This window comes from Musa acuminata, chromosome BXJ1-8 (assembly GCF_036884655.1).
Source record: "Musa acuminata AAA Group cultivar baxijiao chromosome BXJ1-8, Cavendish_Baxijiao_AAA, whole genome shotgun sequence".
In the NCBI taxonomy this organism is placed as follows: domain Eukaryota; kingdom Viridiplantae; phylum Streptophyta; class Magnoliopsida; order Zingiberales; family Musaceae; genus Musa; species Musa acuminata.
The window spans coordinates 2274561-2293184 of NC_088334.1; the positions used below are offsets into that span (position 1 = coordinate 2274561).

General features: G+C 37.7%; 1 protein-coding gene across 1 annotated transcript; it reads right to left on the reverse strand.

The window, feature by feature from the left end:
- Positions 1–182: 182 nt before the first annotated feature.
- On the reverse strand, positions 183–17564 carry LOC135680609 (serine/threonine-protein phosphatase BSL2 homolog). The gene is made up of 21 exons (XM_065194650.1): positions 16828–17564; positions 16442–16502; positions 16171–16249; positions 15903–15982; positions 15724–15818; positions 15518–15617; positions 14223–14292; positions 10058–10159; positions 9882–9963; positions 6715–6894; positions 3775–4048; positions 3361–3601; positions 3035–3205; positions 2456–2694; positions 2044–2128; positions 1829–1927; positions 1559–1758; positions 1397–1472; positions 1188–1323; positions 966–1105; positions 183–843 (listed from the first exon to the last, which is right to left on the reverse strand). The coding sequence occupies exons 1-21, from the start codon at positions 17177–17179 to the stop codon at positions 760–762; spliced, it is 2946 nt and encodes a 981-aa protein (XP_065050722.1). The 5' UTR covers positions 17180–17564; the 3' UTR covers positions 183–759.
- Positions 17565–18624: the final 1060 nt, after the last annotated feature.

The following is an 18624-nucleotide window of genomic DNA, read 5'->3' on the forward strand; positions in this document are numbered from 1 at the left end:
GTAAAGGATCAAATCATGACATTTCACTCTCAGTGTCAGTGAGACACATTAACATGGGAGATGAGAAACTAGCGCAGAATTTAATAGAGACGAATTATCCGGAGATGAGAGGTGTGTACCTCAGTAGAGCTCAAATCTCCTGCGGATTCAACTGATATTAATCTCCTACAATTAGACTCGGATGACCATAATGTTTGCTCAGAATAAATTTGAATTCGCCAGGTACCAGACCCACCACCAACAAAAATACAAGTGCTGCAAGTAGAGATAGCGCTATGATACAGGACTTCCCATGGATCTTAGAACTCGTGTGGCTGTTACCAAAACTATTTTGTGTCCCTCAAACAAAACTGAATGCACCAAAGAATACATACATACCAGAGAGAACCTATCAATAATTCCAATGGTGAATAGAAAACCAACGTACACACACACCTATCCGGCAGCTACATATACACAGGTGAACCTTGCAAGGAACTGAGGCAGCTTCGGACTGGTTTCATCCAGGTGCAGTGAACCAGCCACATGATACGTGTTGGGTTATGTATCAGTTGCTCATCCACAGATGCCAGCTTTTTCTTTGCAACTTCAACGTGTAGCTCTTGTGCTGACCTCTTATAGACCTTTACAGCAGTGATCGATGTCGCTTCAAACTAGCAAAAATGGTTCCTTGTGTTTGAAATGGGCCAGTCACATATCCCAGTAAAGCCTCAGACCAGACAGAGAATATGATTGACTGCAGCATCTCTCAGATGATTGCTATATCCAGGCAAGAGAACCTCGATCATTAGATGATTGAGGTCGGCCCCGGGTTGGTGTCGGGGGCCTGTTGGCATTGAGTTCCTGATGCAACAAAAGAAGCAGTCCAAGGATCAAAAAACTGAGGAGCCAGTAGAAAAAAAAACATCAAGAACACGGGGAATGCATCATCGAGAACTAGATTTGTAGAAGGAACAGTGCAATACCTGCATCCATGTATCTTCGGTGTGATGCTCTGGCGACGCATCAGGTGAACTAATGGCAGGGGGTAAAGGATGAATGAGTTTTGGGACAACCACAAGGTCTCTTCCTAAAACCAAAATTGCCCCTGCATTGTTTGCAGTCCCTATACCCACACAGACCATTTAGAAAAATTAGGGGCAACAACCTAAAATCAGAAGCCAAGCATGTTAAAAACACATTCATACCACAATAATTGGTTGCAGAGAAAAGAGTAATCAAATGTCCCTGAGCAAAACGCTCAAAACCATCCATCACACACTCATGTGCTCGTACTATCAACTGGAGGTCATTGTTATTGCAGAACTCCATAACACGATCAGGCTGCAGCAACACTTGAGATTGATATCACCGTGCACATCAACAAACACACAAAAGTAAAGGCTAAGATTCTAACCCCAAAAGTGACGAGGCCTGGACCCCTAGCATTTGGTCGAAGCCCCTCAACGCTATCATTTTCAGTAGGATCAGACCTAAATTATTAGGAAACTAACAACTGCATTAGTTACTGATAAACTAAATTGTATATCGGACAAAAAACTACTTGTAGAAAACAGACCACAGAAGATCCATAAGAACTATCGAGCCTGCTTCCATTGTGATTGGACGCTGAAGGTTCTCAATCTGCTCCACATGATTTATGGACCGACCTATCCCACCATGCATGCAGATAATTTTCTTTTCAATCAATGCGGCTAAAGGCAGCCAATTAAAAAGTCGGTTAAAGCGATGCCAGGTCCAGATCCCATCTCGCTCTCCCTGTTTCCAGATAATGAAAGTGGTGAATAGAAAGAAATAGCTCAAATACTTGCAAACAACAAATAAGTACCATTCGCTCGATGCACTCAATCCGGAAGCCAAATAAAGCATTGATATCTGCTGCCTCATGATTTCCACGGATTAAATGTACATTATGAGGATGCTCAACCTGCCATACAAAATAAAAAAGATAAATATTTACTTTAACAAGTAATTATCTTCTTAAATCATAGTTGCAGAAAGACTAAATCCAACACTAGATGCATGAGACCATCCCTATAATACCTTCAATGCAAGAAGAAGAGAAATTGTCTCTAAGCTATGCTGACCACGATCAACATAGTCTCCCAAGAAGAGGTAATCGATATAACTGAAAGACATAAAAGAGAATCAGCATTGCGTGAAGGACAAAATTCACCTAAACACAATTAAAAAATACATCCTAACAAAGAAATTGCAGTCCATGTTCTGAAAATTATACAATGGGAAGCAAGCAGCTCAGAATATGCAACCAAAAGTACAATAAGTATATTAAACAAGGTTGGAATAGAGTATTGAGTCTGTTTATACAGTAAATCAGAAGCAAAAACAAAAAGCAGTTAAAATTTATGCTAACTCGAAGAAGCTGGAATCTAAGTTAATACATATCACTTTGACAAATCAAGTCGCAATTCATGCATATAAACAAGATACTCACGCTACGTCCCCTGCTGTTGAAGGAGCTCCATACTCATCAAATAACCGCATGAGATCTCCAAACTGACCATGTAAATCACCAAAGATCTTGACAGGAGCTTTTATTTGTAGAACACTTGGCTCCCCAGTAAATATTCTTTCGGCACTGTCACACAGATCTGCAATTTCATTGCAATCTAAGAAAAACTGTCTCTGTACAGGGGGCTTCCAACCACGTGGCTTCAAAAGATGTGCTATAACCTGGATCAGTGTTACATATATCCAGGAATAAGATGAGGTCACTTTATGCAAGATGCATAGGCAGATACATATATAAGCACACATTTGATATACTAGCTCCGATGCTCAATTCTTGAGTTTCTATTGCAGGTTGATTTTTTTAACTAATAGTGCTAGAAGAAATTTTAATAATTTCAAATTTGCTATTGTCAGTATCTTAAATATAAGCAACCAAGATTATATAAACAAGTAAAAAGCATCATATTTCCCATGAATCAAGCCAAAGATGCAACTCTAAAGTGCATGAAACTTATAAACATAGCTTGTTTTTAGTTTTTTACTTTATAAAAATAAAGTCAACCTTTTTGGGCACAGTATTAATAGACATTTGTCTATCTAACAACTTCCTGGCTGCAGTCGCACTCTCAGGAGTACCATAACTGACCCTCCTGCCTTCATTTTCAAACTGATCGATTGAAAGCTGTCTGACCATACCACCCAACGCACCTCCTGTCTCTGCAGCTACCACCACCTGCATGGTGCACATGTTGAATTTCAAGGTCAAAGAAATATTTGTGTCATCATTTTTTTCTGACAGCTAATGTGAGAATATAGTGCCAAAAGATAATATGTTGATTGGTATGATAAAAAAAGGCTATAACCAACATGTTGACGTACTACACTAACCGCTCTGTGGTGAAGCCGAACCCCTGCTGGTGGTGTATTATTTGCAAAAGGATCTGGCACCTTATCCATGCTTGAGATTGGCTTCCCACTTGGTGTGGCTTCTGAACCACGATCTCTATCGGGCAATTGTTCAACTTCACCATTAATTTGTCGTGCCTTCGCAGCAGCTAAAGTAGCACTAATTGCCTCAGCCTCTGCTGCTGAGGCTTCGACTAAATACTCAACACCTTTGCTCGGTCTCCTGCAGCAAAATCAGCCATAAGCAACATATTCTACAAAATTCTAGGCAATCTAACCTAAGAACTTGAATGACAAAAAATTAGCAATTTGTAGCTAACATCAGAAATTTGTGTAAGAAATTATAGGAAAAAAACGAAAAACAACACGAATATTTAGTGATAACTAGTAGAATACCTTGATCCCTGCAGCAATGCGTTTTCAGTGCTTATGTCAGTGTACATATCCCCATTTACTGGAGGAGCAACAGGAGTTCCCACCATGATTTCACCATCAGGAACTGTTTCAGGAATATCTTGCCTTGATCTTTCATCAGAATATGTGTATCTTCCAGGCATTCTTCCAGATTGTACATTAAGAGAAGCAGCTGCTGCTGCAGCATGAGAAGCGGCACTTGTTGTTTCAGCAGCAGCCAGATCTTCAGCAGCAAGTAAATCATCAAGAAGCACACCTGCAGCAAAACCACAATCTAGTTAAGAACTAAAACATGTGACAGTTCACACAGATCTCGAACAAACATCACCATCGAAAAACTCCATTTGTTGTGCATATTCCAAGATAACAAAACAGATATACATATATGAGCAAAACACAGCAATGAGTTAAGACATTCAAAGGATTGTTTTCCTTCTCTAGTAATGCTTGGTCAAAATCATTTTGAACAAAAATGGCACCCTAATTAAGCAATTAAAAAAAAAAGAAAATGTACCCGATGACAAATGGTGCTTTTTACTGACACTATCAGCTTAATCTAAGTCAACATTAAATGATTCCACTCAGACCAGACATTCTCTCCTGCTTGTGATTGATTGGATGTGGTGATATACAACAAATATTGTGGCTAATATCTCCAAACTGTGGTTGCAATTTTTTGGCACAACCTCAATACTATCAACAGTATATGGGGTTATTTAATTCACTGTTCATAAATCTGTTCAACTTTAGGTGCCAAAAATTTTGAAACAAAGGAACAAATGGTAGATCATTATAGTTAAAAGTTAAAACACAATGTTAGGCAACGACTATTGTTTCACATCACAAGGAGTTATACATAATGGTAGGCAAATTTGTCACTGCTGTTGAAGGGAATTTGTCATATCTTCCTGGCACTGCATGATCACTGTACCGGTCAGCATATGTCACATATTGGCTTATCAATATGTTGGGTTGACACCTCTGGCATATGTCACAATGGTGCATGCAGGTGTCATTCTGGTACAATATGTTCCAATCCATTACAATATGTTGATTGGCATGCAAGAAAATAGTTAAAAAACAATGATATTTTGTTATGCAAGGAATAATCCAGCTACAGACACAATCCATCTAAAGCCAAACCCATTGCTACATTCTATTCTTTTGTAAAACTAATCTCTCTTCGAGAAGCGGAGTATAATATTTCACTCAACATAATGAATTTCATCTAACCATACAATTATGTCTGAGACATAACTATTCTAAAGTTCTTGCTCCAAAGACCAACAACAGATTTATCAGTTTATGGTTCTATCAAAGAGTATAAACTATAAAGAGACTGGTGGTTTTCAAAGATTGTAATTAAGTGGTCATGCTAGCATAATATTACTTATTCTTCTTTGCTTGGACTTTTTTCCCATAATCTTAATTTTATGATAGTGCATATACATTGTAAAGAATTATGATAATGAAAAATAAAAATGAATCAATGACAGGCCACAGATCCAAGAGAATTGCACCACATCCATGTCAGTTATCAGCACAATCAAATATCAAGAACTTTTTCTGCACTGTTCAGCTGTTTTATTTAGACAACATTTGCAATTCAAAATTAATATTCTAATTAGATAGGTGACTTTCCAGTAAATATTTTAAAGCTCAAACCATTGCTAATTGATATGCATGGGCCTACACAAACCATGAACACGTAAGACAATAAGATTCTGTGTATGATATCCCACAGTATTTATGCCTACCTTCTCAGCTATAGATAATAAATTTTTTGAACAAAAGTGTATTTGTACAGCATGATAACAGGACAATGATATTCATGAAAAACAAATCAACAAACCTATTTATAAAGGTTCAAAAATTTATCGTGAGCAGATCAATATCGACATGCTAGTACAAAGTAATAAAATTTGGTCAAATCTTAAAAGATTAGTTAGGGTAGATTAGTTCAGGATGCATGATATATTGACAATGAGCATATTTCACTTTTTAAAACAAATCCTGAACAAACCTACAGATAAAAATGAAATATTGATGAAAATGGTTATAAATCTCTCACTGAGTAAATAAATTGTTAGCCGATAAAAAGCCCAAGAATAATGCATGCCTGCTAAGAATCAAAATGATGGCATTTTATTTTAAGGAAAAATGGGCATACATAACCCTCCAAAGTTGTTGACTTTCATATTTATCCCTCCAAATATGAGTTTAGCAAATGCATCCTTGCAAAACTCAAAAAAATTGTATAACATCTTTAAGTAAATCTTCTTCAGCTGACTGTCGTTTAATGGTTGGATAAAACTCTAATATTAATACCCTATTTCTTGATTGTTATAAGACAGGAACATTAAGTGTATTATAGTTCTATTATATTTTTATGTATTCTACAACAACAACAACAAAAAATCATAAATTATAATTATTTGAGGTCGGCTACATAGATCTTTTGCCACCATTGAGATACGTAAGACACCATATGTTTCATTAAATTCAGAATACTTACATCCTTATTTATAGTTTCTATTAAAAATTTTTAGGTCTTCCTCTACCTCTCCTCGTATTATATACTCTCATTAACTAAAATTAGCTATTGATCGCTACATTTGGTAGTAGTTAAGCTGGGTTTTATGGATGTATATCAATGTGAGAGATACATGTGGAGAATATTACTATTTGAAAGAGCTTATATAGTAAAATTTGTCTGAACAAATATACTATTTCCAAAATTTGCACAAACAGATATGTCAAAACTCAAAAGCCCTTACTCAGAAACATTTTCATGACATAAAGATAATCTAGAGAGGTGAAATTTTGATAACTCATGCCCCTTCTCTTTCCTCCTTTTTTTTCCTTTAAAAGAAGGATGAAAACCAATACTCTTTAGAACAGATAAATAAGTTTGATTGTTACCTCCACGTAACCCTCCATAAATAAAGATCAAATCTCCAACTGCAGCGGCTGCATGCCTACAACGCCGTGTGAGCTCAACAGATGCATCACCACCAGCTGCATCTGCACTATATCTACCTGTCCTGGGACTAGTGACAACAGACTTTGTATCACACCAAACTCCAGCAGCAGTATCCAACACTAACCCAAACAAAGCACAGAGAAGAACTTAAGAAACCAAGATAACTGTTATATATGTAATTTGTGGAAAAATGCTTAAAGAAACATTGTAATCATGCAACAAGAAATTAATAGCCAAAATAACACATCAACATTATCAATGCAAGAACCAATTTTCTTTATTTCAATGAACAGTTACATGCAGCAACCATGGGCAACCATGTGGACTCCATTCCACGGCTTGCTTCAGAAAACATTGTTTGCAAAGAATGAAACAAAGGATATGAACAACTAAGCCAACATATACTTCAGCTGCAGGAAAAGAAGTTATAATAGAACATAAACAGTATTCTGGAAGAAGTAAAGAGAACATTGATGAAATTATTATGCACTAGGGCATTATGTAATTCACATGTTTGCATTCAACTGGGACTAAAGAGAACATTTGATAAAAACAAAAAATCTTTTAAATGCATGTGGACAATGGCATTATACACTTCATATTTGTGAATTCAACTGGGACTAAAACATTCATACTATCATCAAACTCAAAATTATAATTTTGCTTCTATGTTCAACATAGTTTTCCTCAATTGAGTTTCTGAAGGACAAAGCATGACTTGATCTAATCTAAGCCTACTACTAGTGCTCATTGAAGCCTTTCAATATCGATATCACTTACTATGAAGAAAAACATTGACTCAAACAAGCTCCATGGAAATCTTCAGCAGAATTTGGAAAGTGGATGACGACAGTGATGTTAGTACTCTAAAATAGCAAAACCAACACGGCTTTTGTTTCAGGGATTGAGCACTTGAATCAGAACAAAAGTGGACAATTCTGATTTCTAAAGTTTGTTGCCAATCTTGGACTTCGATTCCTACTCTTTGAGTGAATCCAATCTCTATTTGAGGGGTGTCAAAATCCTATTAATGTTATAGTGTTTCAATTCTCAATCCCAATTTGAAGAAAGATATTTTATGTAACAAAAATATCTTTCTTTATGTATTAGATCTCAATAATTTAAATATTTGTGAAATTTGTGCATATATGAAATCAATTTTCTTATAGCTACATATCTTCATGAAAAAATAATATAGATACAATGATTCATAAACTAGATGGATTTAAATTCCAAATTCAGAATCACAAACCAAACATGTCAAGGGAATTGACCATTCCATTTTAAAATATATAAATCCGATTTTGGTTCCAGTTCTGACAATGAACCAGATACCAGATAATTATTAGCAAATTAACGCATTTCATCTCTAAGGTCACTAACAGCTACATCTGCTTTAGAAGTAGCTGCTCCTAAGAAACACTTTTTAAACAACTTCACCCAGTCAATAACTTGATTACAACAAGGACTGACAAGACACATATCAGGCCCCTCTAAATACCAGTACCATACAATGAGTCCTCAAGCTTTGGTCCTACCAATGTGATAAACCAATAAAATATAACTTTTATTTTTTTGTAATAATGACTCTGAATGACAATCAATCATCTATGACACCAATCACAAAAAAAAAGGTCTCATTGATGATATCTATCTTGACCATACATATCATATGGGACTGTAATATAGTAATATCTCAACAAAAACAATATATGATCATTTAACAAGTTAGCAATGTAACAAACAGTCATAAAAAAAAAACAATACATGATAGACCCATGATTCAAACATAATCTATAAATCAAGCAAGTATTTCAACATGGATCAATATGGTACAAATCAACTGGTTAATATCTGTCCAACAAAGGACCAATATTGGACCATATGGTCTGAGAGGTTATTATTAATTTTTTTCGGTTGGTACTAGTCAGGGTCTGTATATCAGCTGGAATCACTAGTATCATACTGACGTTCAGTAGATTAAGATATAGAAGAGCACCAAAGCACCTCCGTCTCTAATATAAATATGTCGATAAGCAACCTTAGCATAATTCCTCTATTAATTATACTTTCTTCTTAGAATTGTTAGTTGCTTGTTATCTTGTTCACAATAAATCCTAAATTATTGCATCTAATTTATTAAAAGAAAATAGAACACTGCTTTAATAATTTTGTGTCCAGACCTTCACTTCCTTTAATTTACATGTTCTTCTCATGGTCACTAATATTGCTTGAGATTTTGTTCAAGGACTCGAAGTCCTAAAGTATTGTGTATAATTTATAAAAAGACGAAAAAAAATACTATAAAAGAATTTGCCACTACTTTGCTGAGTCCATCTCATTTCACAAGTTTTGGTGGTTTTTTTCAGATTTCCCTTAGTCTTCAAAATACTTTCCTGGTAAGAAAATTAAGATCATATACATTTTGACGTATAATTAATCAAATATTTATAATGCAATCTTTATAGCTACAAAAGTTCAGCCATATTTCATTATTCATGTTAGATGAAAACTATAATAAATATGTTGCAAATGTCAAGCTTCAACCTTGATGTACTCTGACAAAGCAATCATATTTTGTACTTCGACATTTTAGCCTAACTTGAATGAATATTATGTTTGTACCAGTTCCAGTTGACAATTTCAGCTCAATTAACAAAGGAAACAAGAATTTTCCTCCAACATTAACATAAGGGATAATTCATTCTGGATAAATGTTCCTGGTTTATAATAACACCAATCTTCCAGACCTATTTTCAATTTCCTAACCCTGCCAATTTCAAATTTTTGTTTCTCTAGTAACCAAAATATGCACAAGTATTCACTCAGACAGCATCATTAAAGAACAAAACCATCAGTTGCACAATGAATCCTGGATACAAGTATTTCACAATTTGGTGTCCACCTACAGAAATGCTAAGTCAGTGGATAGATAACATCAGCACCTTTTTCCAATCATATTTAGATATCCAATAAGTACAAAGCTTTAAAGGAATGATTTAAAACCAGTCAGTATGCTTCTAACTAAATGAGTTAATATTATCACAAGGGTTCATGAAAGAAATCGGTCCACCTAAACGCCTCCATTTGAATGAGTGCAACTTACCTGCAATGCTTGAAGAGTCATCTACCATCCGTCCACCACCAAGGGCCCCTCCAGACACATGAAGTCTTGCATTAACAAAAACCTAAAAAAACAATGCTTCTGAACATAAATATCTAGTGTTGTAATAATAAGCAATAAGAATGGAAAATAGTTGCAAAAAGAAATGAGAATCTCACAGCTGCATGCTGGTATCTTGGAGACGGAGAGACACCAGGAGCCATAGCCCATTCCCAACGCCCATCCCTGTGTTTTGCAAGACCATATGCACTTGATAAAGGCTACAGAATCAACACAATGTTCACTAATCAGCTCACCACAGTAACGGTTAATGAAATCGCAGACAAATAATTACAAGAGATCCTACATGGTCATCATGTCTTCATAAGACAAGTATCACTTAGGAATATCATCAGTTTATATGCTTAACATAAAGTACATAGCCAAACTTTATCCATGCTCATCATCCGAGGTTTCAAGAACAAGTAATCAGGGAAGTGGGACCAAATCCCAAAAAGAAAACCTAAAAAGTTTAAAAGTATGCTAATACTATAACTGAGATTATGTTGGGTCCACCAAAGCCAGGTCAATCATGAGCCATGACCAGTCCAAACTGATCACGAGATCATACCATATCCCTCCTATCTGTGCAAAGATTCTCACTGATGTATTTTACTTTTTGTGATGAAAGACCCTAATTACTAGTAAGCCACATATCCAACATACATACATTTAGACATATGAAGCTTTGTTAATACATTCATTGATATATATATATATATATATATATATGAATTTTGTGAAGGTCTTATTCCTTTGTCATATGTTGGATAAATTTATGCAGACTTGTAGCTCATACATTTTGTTGACTTTATAATGCTCTTTAGCTTATCCTATTTTTGTATCATGGGTTTGTTAAGATTATTGACCTAATTAGTGCCTAGGATGGAGCATACAGTTAAATATATTTGGTACAGACTGCTAGAATCATCCTTGGTGCTAAAAAGCATGCTGTTAAATATATTTGGTACGGACTGCTAGAACCATCCTTGATGCTAAAATATGCATTTTTGAGTCATGTGATTAATGTTCGGTTCATAAACTAATATGCTGAAAATAGTGTAGCTAATTTCTCACTGAGATCTGAATGTTACAACAAAATTCTCATGCCTATGTAGCCAATATTCCTATGGAGTGACATAAAACATACAAACTTAGGATGAAAGAGAATATTTCCAAGACAGGACCGGTAACTTTTAAAACTTGAAAAGTTAAATTTGCTTGGATTAGCAAGGCAAGTGGATGGTGATAGAGATTAGTCATCTCATGAATTGATGTGAAATGAACAGTAATTACAAATATATAGAACATGAAAACATAAAAGATAAATGGTATAAGTTTTTTAGGGTAGCAAAATCATAAATAGAGAAACAAAGTTGAAAATGATTTTGGAGCTGATAAGAACTTAGTGCCTCATAAACATCTTAACGACCAATGTGATTTCATCTTGGGAACTTTGGGCACTGATCCCTCAAAAATTGGGAATTTTGATGGGCATATCCCATTTATCCTTCAAAATCACCACTTTACTACATATCCCTCAAACCCTAAAACCTAACAAATATGACCCCGTTGTTTGGCTTTGTCACCAAAGTTCATCCAAAACATAACTAAATAGAATCAGGACAAGTTTAACTGGAGCAATATTATGATAAAATAAAGAAGACAAAGATGCCCTTAAATTTAACATGTTTTAATTTGACATACGGAGTTCTGTTAGCTTTTGTTATATGTAAAAAGAAGATTTCAAAAGAGTCGTCACAGTCTTCAAACTCGATCGATCGATCCCTTTTGAACGGAGAAACTATGATCTAGCTGATATAACATCATCAGTGAGAATGGATGAAACTGTTCAGAATTGACCAGAAAATTCAAAATTTCTAATTCCATGAAAGAATTGCACAATTCCAATTTCCATCTGATTCAGCTGTTATCACCAACAAGCTGATGTTCTAGCAGCCAAATCAAGATTTCCTTATGCTAGTGGGCTCAACCTCATTCCAATCTATCGCATCGGTGAAGTGAAGCAGCAGGAGCAACTCTCAACATCTGATTCAGCTGTTCTCACCGATAAGCTGATGTTCTACCAGCCAAATCAAGATTTCTTTATGCTAGTGGACTCAACCTCATGCCAATCTATCACATTGGTGAAGTAAAGCAGCAGGAGCAACTCTCAACATTTGACCCTATGTTGTCATTATTGATTGGATGTAATAACCAGTGATTTAAAAAGGCGCTCGGGCGAGGCGAGGCGAGGCCCGAGCGCCTCGCTAAACTTCTAGGCGGCGTGCTTCAAAGAGGCGCCGCCTGGGCGCTCGCCCGAGCCCAGGCGCTGGGTGCTTCAGGCGAGTGCCTGGGTTAAACCAGGCGACCGAACCAGGATTTTAGGTCTGGTTCAGTCTCCGGTGGTTAGTTGGTTCAATCGAACCAACTAAAACCGATATCAGCTGTCGCTACCCAACCCTAACCCTGCTCGTTGCCGCTACCGCTCCCGCTCTCATTGCTCGCCGCTATCGCTACTGGCAACCGCTGCCGCCGCTCGCCGCTCCTGCTCCCGCTGCTACCGCTGTCGCCGCTCCCGCTACCGCTACCTCCTTACACTCCCGCTGCCGCTGCCTCCTTACACTCCCGCTGCCGCTGCCTCCTTACATTCCCGCTCCCCCTACCGCTGCCTCCTTAAACTCCCGCTGCCGCTTCCTCTTTTCTCAGTCAGCACCCCACACGCTTCCTTCTGCTCCTTCTGTATACTGTTAATAGTATACTGTTAATATTGTTAGGTTTATTTGAAATTATTAATTTTCAATATTGTTAATAGATTAATAATATATTAATTTAATTTTAATATTATTAATTATTATTAATTATATTATATATTTTTATATTTTAGCGCATCGCTTCGCTCGGGCGAGCGCCTAGCGCCTCGAGCGTTTTTGGACCTTAGCACCTTTTGGCGCCTAGCACTTTTTAAATCAATGGTAATAACTTACATTATTTATATCCCCTCAGTTAACTATTAAGTGTATTACCATTACAAGGTATAATATTTAGTGTTTGATTTTGTGGTTTAGTATGTGACCAATAAACTTGTTGATCATAATGATTTATGATTTAATTTCACCTCTTGTCTAATGCTTAATTTCTTATTTGTTGCCTAGTACTGAATGCTACCTACCCATCCCACTGCAAACTTTTTGGTATGAGACATTGTTTTTTATTTAATGATATTTATTATGTTTTATGGGCAAGATATGTATTATGCGTTAGAAAATTGATATCATGTAAAATATTATATATATATATATATATATATATATATATATATATATATATATATAAACCTTTTAATGTGTTTATCTTCTATATTTATATTTTTTAAATTTTTATTATAAAATTGAACTGTTTTCTAGGCCTTTTCCAATCTTGTTGATCCAATCCAATTGATTCCATCGCATCACCATTATCAGGCCCTGATCCTGAATCAAATCTTGTGAACTATCATCAAATTTTCCCAAGTCTCAAACTGCTGTCTGCTGGAACCCTACCTTCCAAAAGCAATATGAACCAGACCTATATGCTTTACGCGATGGTAGTTCCTTTGACGACCGTGATGGATACCACAACTTCTTAGCTGATGCTTAGAGGCGAGATTGCATCAGCCACCTTTGGCCAATGCTTCCCCCACAACTCCTTAGTTGATGCTTGTTTTCTTGAAGAGCAACATTTATTAGTGTGCCCAAAAGGATCCTTCAAGTTTCAATATTTTGGTAACTAAATACAACAGGAAAAGCTTGTATTTGGTGTCTGTCCCAAATACAACACCTCACAAAATAGTATGACAATCAATTTTCACCAATTATGCATATGCAGATGCATGTACAACATGCGAAAAAGCTCAACTATCAGAACTTTTGACTCTTTTAGAAGTATAAAAAGGCATTCATCCTAGGAAGAGATGCAGTCATGCAAACACATCCAAGAAACAAAAGTCCATGTGACCATAAAACTACTTATCACTACACCACAAGTCCACGTGCTTCACATGGCACTTTCTATCTAGAACATAGGCCCTCCAACAGGAAAATAGAGACATACTTGGCACTTGAGAAAAAAACAAATTAATTAGCAACCTTGCACCCTTTAAGCAGATTATTTGGCCCTAATCCATCCAACTAAAGACTTTGCACTTCAACAAAAAAAAACCACAAATTTCCTCCTACTGATTGTCTTACATGTCATCCGAGTACAACTACCAACAATAAAAAAATATATATATATTTTACTCACCACGCTGTTAGCATCCCTCCCTCCGCATAGCAGAAGAAGACCATCAGAGCGTGCACTTGCAGTTGCATACCTAAAGCAAAAGCAAGTGGTAAAATTTAACATTAATGATTGAGAAGGTATTACATTTTTTTAATTGCAAAGCACACAGTCGAACATCTTAAATACAAAGACAAAAATCAATGTAAAAGATTTTAACATCTTAAATAGAAACAGAATGTAGCAAGATACAGACCACAAACTCCACATGAAAATGGACATGAAGTATCTGAAATAGTCACATGCCTTTTGGGGGAAAAAAGACAAAAAAAACTTGTCTGAAATACAGTCCATGACTCTTAACCTGGTTTTAGGTTCAATCAATTAGAATCATTCTTTCAATTGCGACTTGTTAATAGATTTAATATCAAAATAAAAAGTTCTTATTCGACAACTGAAACAGGTGTTACTAAGAACTTCCATCACTTATCAATTTCAATAGAACTTATATTGGTTCCTCCTCCAGGGGAAAAATCAGCCAGTCTAACAACTAGCTTTCATGGACTTAGCTTATTCTAAAAGGCTCACTAAATTCATCATGCATCAGAACTTGAAATGTGTCTATCAATGAGTTTATTTCAGCCACAGTATACTTGTACGGGATTGTATATGACGTTGATTTAACCATATACACAAATATATTTTCTGAATAGGACAACGTGTTGAACAATGATGTTTCTTGTTTTGTGGACTGAATTGTATCTTTTTATTTGTGTTCTTATGATTATGTAAATCATAATCAAAATGAAACACAGATGAGACCAACAAAAAGCCACAAAAACAAAGTTTAGTAAGCTCGCCGAAATTTTGTGAATGCTCGCATCAGACTTGCTGAGCATGAGGACTATGGCAAAACACCTTTCCATCGTATTTGTCATGTTCCAGCACCTTCTGGGCATAAAAGACCAACTTGGCATCTAGAACATCCTCAGCTTGCAAAACCCATGCTTTCCATGACTGGATCATAATTATTATCATACAAATCAATCCTTATAGTTCTTACAGTTTCTTTTCATTATGAAACACTGAAAAATTGTGTAGTTGACAGATAGGCAAAAATAATAATAGGCTGGAAACATATTCACAATTATGTAAGGATCACTCTAAAGAAGCAATGTTTACATGTTGCATCAAGTGTTTTTGGATGCACAAGAGTGCTAACACTAGAGGCAATGCCGAAAGATGCAATGAATACCACATTATCCCTGTAACAGTATAACAAGAACCTCATTGGTCAAATCAAACTCTCAATTACTTACATGCATGGTGGTGGGCCTTCACCTTCTGGTTCCAATTTTCTCCATTCATAGGGTTTGGCAGCAGTGTCTAGGGCCCAAACATCAGCTAAAGGTCGCTTACCTGACAAAATTTACTCTTTTTCTCATAAACCTCATCTGTGAAAACATAGAATGCAAAAAACATATACTGTTCTGGAACATGTCAGATTTTATCTGCACAAACCTACCATCATTACCACCAATAGCCAGAAGAAATCTTTGGCCAACCAAAGCCATCACATGACCATAACGTGGTCCAGGGCCGGGTCCTTGGACAACAACTCTATATCATAAATGTTATATATCAGTTTTGACGACAACAAGCCGAACATGTTGCTCAAGATGAATGCTTAGATTTGATCATAACCTATGCCACCGTGGCCTCTGTTGTGTCAAGTCCAGAACATGAAGATCCTCAGCCGACAAACCAGCAGGGCCGATTCCACCCTGATTATAAACCCAAAATACAAATTGTCTCTAGAAGCTAGCCTTTATATGGTTTCCAATAAATTAAAGAAAGAAAGAAAGAATTCTTATGCAACTGCGTCTTATGTGAACAACCCTCTGGGTGAGCTATGTGACTATAAAATCATATTTTAAAGTATAACTATCAAAAATATTTACTTTAGGGCTACCTGAATTACCACCATAGTTCCCACAGCAGTAGCAACATGTGCAGCCCTGGGCGATGGTGGTTCTCCAAGGGGCATCAACCTGATACCAATTAATGCCACAGGCACAACTACAATAATAAGAGATTGCTCCAACATGACCAAAGGGATAATTCATTAAATAACTATACACAATGTTGCTCTCATAAGATTGTTAATTTGCTCAGATGAAGCAACATCCAGTATAAATTCATGAAATCAGGAGCCCATGTTGTGAGTTTATCAACAGATTTACCTTGTCCATCTGTTTGAGAGCACATCATAACAATGAACATCAGCAGTTGCACCTGCGAGACCTGCAATTAAAGAATGAAAAATGTTACCCGCTAAAACAAAAAAAATGCAATTCCAAGCCTGTATATATATGGCCCACCATGCGCTAAATCCATTAACATACACGAAAACCTATGATAATTAACTCCCTTTCCCCAACCTGATGAATACATAGGAAAACTTCCACAAAATTCAAGAAAGTTTCAAATCTGTAAATCTAACTATCAGAGGACTAAAATTGTTTACGATGAAGGCCCCCTTAGAACAAAAGACTTAAAAGATTCAATCGAATATAGCGAGAAACTTGTACTGCTAAAAAGGGTCAAGAAATCAAGAAAGAGTGAATACGGATTCCAGCACTCCCTGCCGGAGATGGTGGTGCTGCCGAATTGCCCTCTAACGCCGTCGCACCACCAAACAGTATAAGCCGCGGGCCGATGAACCCCGGCGTTCCCTCCTCCCCGACTGCCGGGACGGCCGTGAGCGTGTGCCCGCATCGGCACCCAGCCCCGTCCTCCTTCTTCTCGATGATCGAATTCACCACCCTATACGTCGGAGCAGGCCTCGGCCCAACCAAGACGGGTTGACCCTGCCCGACCGCCGGCGTCGGCGGCGACGAGGGCTCACCGGAGCCGTCAAGGTGGTTCTCCGCGGCCGGATCGTGGTCGGGATCCGTCGACATCGAGGCATCCACCTCCATCGCGGCAGCTACCCTCGCCGGCCGGAGTCAAAACCAAGAAAGAAGGGGTTCCCTAAAGCTCCGGTACGATGCGACTGCTCCCCCGGCACGCCGCCACCTCTGCGGCTATTGCGCTGCCCGATTCGCTCGACGAGGGTTTCGAGATCACCACATCGGCCACCCCCGGCCCCCAAATGACCCCGAATCCCCCGTCCGTGTCGAATCGAGACCAAGAAGATGCTGGGGAAAGGAAGGGCTGAAGGATCTCCTTTCCCCTCTTCGGATTCCTTCTGTCGTCGCCTCCCTCTCCCCCGATCGATCGCCCTCCCGAAAAGCAAATGGAAGCTTGGACCCAAAAATAAAATAAAAAATGGAAAAGACAAATGGATCCGGTATTAAACTAGAAAAGGGCGACCCCAAAGAGATAGAGAGAGAGAGGGGGGGGGGAACACCGCGAAAGAATCTCTCGCTCTAAATCAGCTTTGCAAGCTCACCCGTCGAACCTACGTGCCTGGTTATTTGTAAGATCACAAATGGGACCCACTTGACACCGTCTCTCCAAGGAAGGTAAGGTTCCGGGTAGGAAGGACGAGTCGATGATTGCTTCCTTTTTTGTATGATTTAGTTTACCTGTACTGATCCATCTCGCTCTCGTTGGGCATCGATTCCAATCCATCGCCTCCTCTTTCTGTTTCGAGGAAGCGGGTGAGGAATAAAGAGCGCCCTGTTTGGCGGACGGGGAGCGGTCCGATGGAGCGACCTCGACCGTCGGATCGGTGAGCCCCGAGGGCGCGAGCCACCGGAAGAGCCGGTGCGAGCGGGCAGCCAGCGCGGAAATTAAAGCGGTTGTTGTGGCCCACCCGTGACGTGATGTACACCGCACACTGTTATTTGAAGCTTTTGTATGCATATATTGGAGGAGACAAGTCAATGGGGTATGATGTATTGTCAAGGCATATGCAGACTTGGAGCGAGGAATCACATTTTTATGATGGTAAGTGTTGAATTCTACCAAGGAATCAGAAAAGTGTGCTCGGAGTCAAACACATCATTCATGGGATGGAGAGGTTGACATTTCCACGCCGGAATCCAGCGAACACACATCTTCATATCAAAAATACGAAGTAGAATGTCCGTTTCCATCTCCTTACGATGTATCTATTCTTGTGCTGTCGTGGATAAAATGTTTGTTCGTGAGAGGGTTGAAATAGATAGATCATAAATGTAATCCGACATTGTTTAATATCAAAAAATTAATTGACATATGATGAATCTGACTCGCAACTCTGCAGGTTTAATATATATTCTCTATCTCCTCGATCACCTTTCATGATCATATGCTCTTTTTTTTTTTTTTGCATGAGAGTAAGAAATCGATGATTCTATGGAAGTCTCGTCTCTACGGTATCATAATGTTACCATGCTTATAGCCCTATTATCCATTGTCTCGTATATGTATCATTTTT

Coding starts and splice junctions, on each gene's coding strand:
- LOC135680609 (XM_065194650.1), bottom strand. CDS start 17,179: ATGGAGGTGGATGCCTCGATGTCGACGGATCCCGACCACGATCCGGCC. Junction 16,503..16,827: donor GGCAGGGAGTGCTGGAATCC/GTATTCACTCTT, acceptor CTTTAATTGCAG/GTCTCGCAGGTGCAACTGCT. Junction 1,759..1,828: donor TTGAGTGCATCGAGCGAATG/GTACTTATTTGT, acceptor ATCTGGAAACAG/GGAGAGCGAGATGGGATCTG.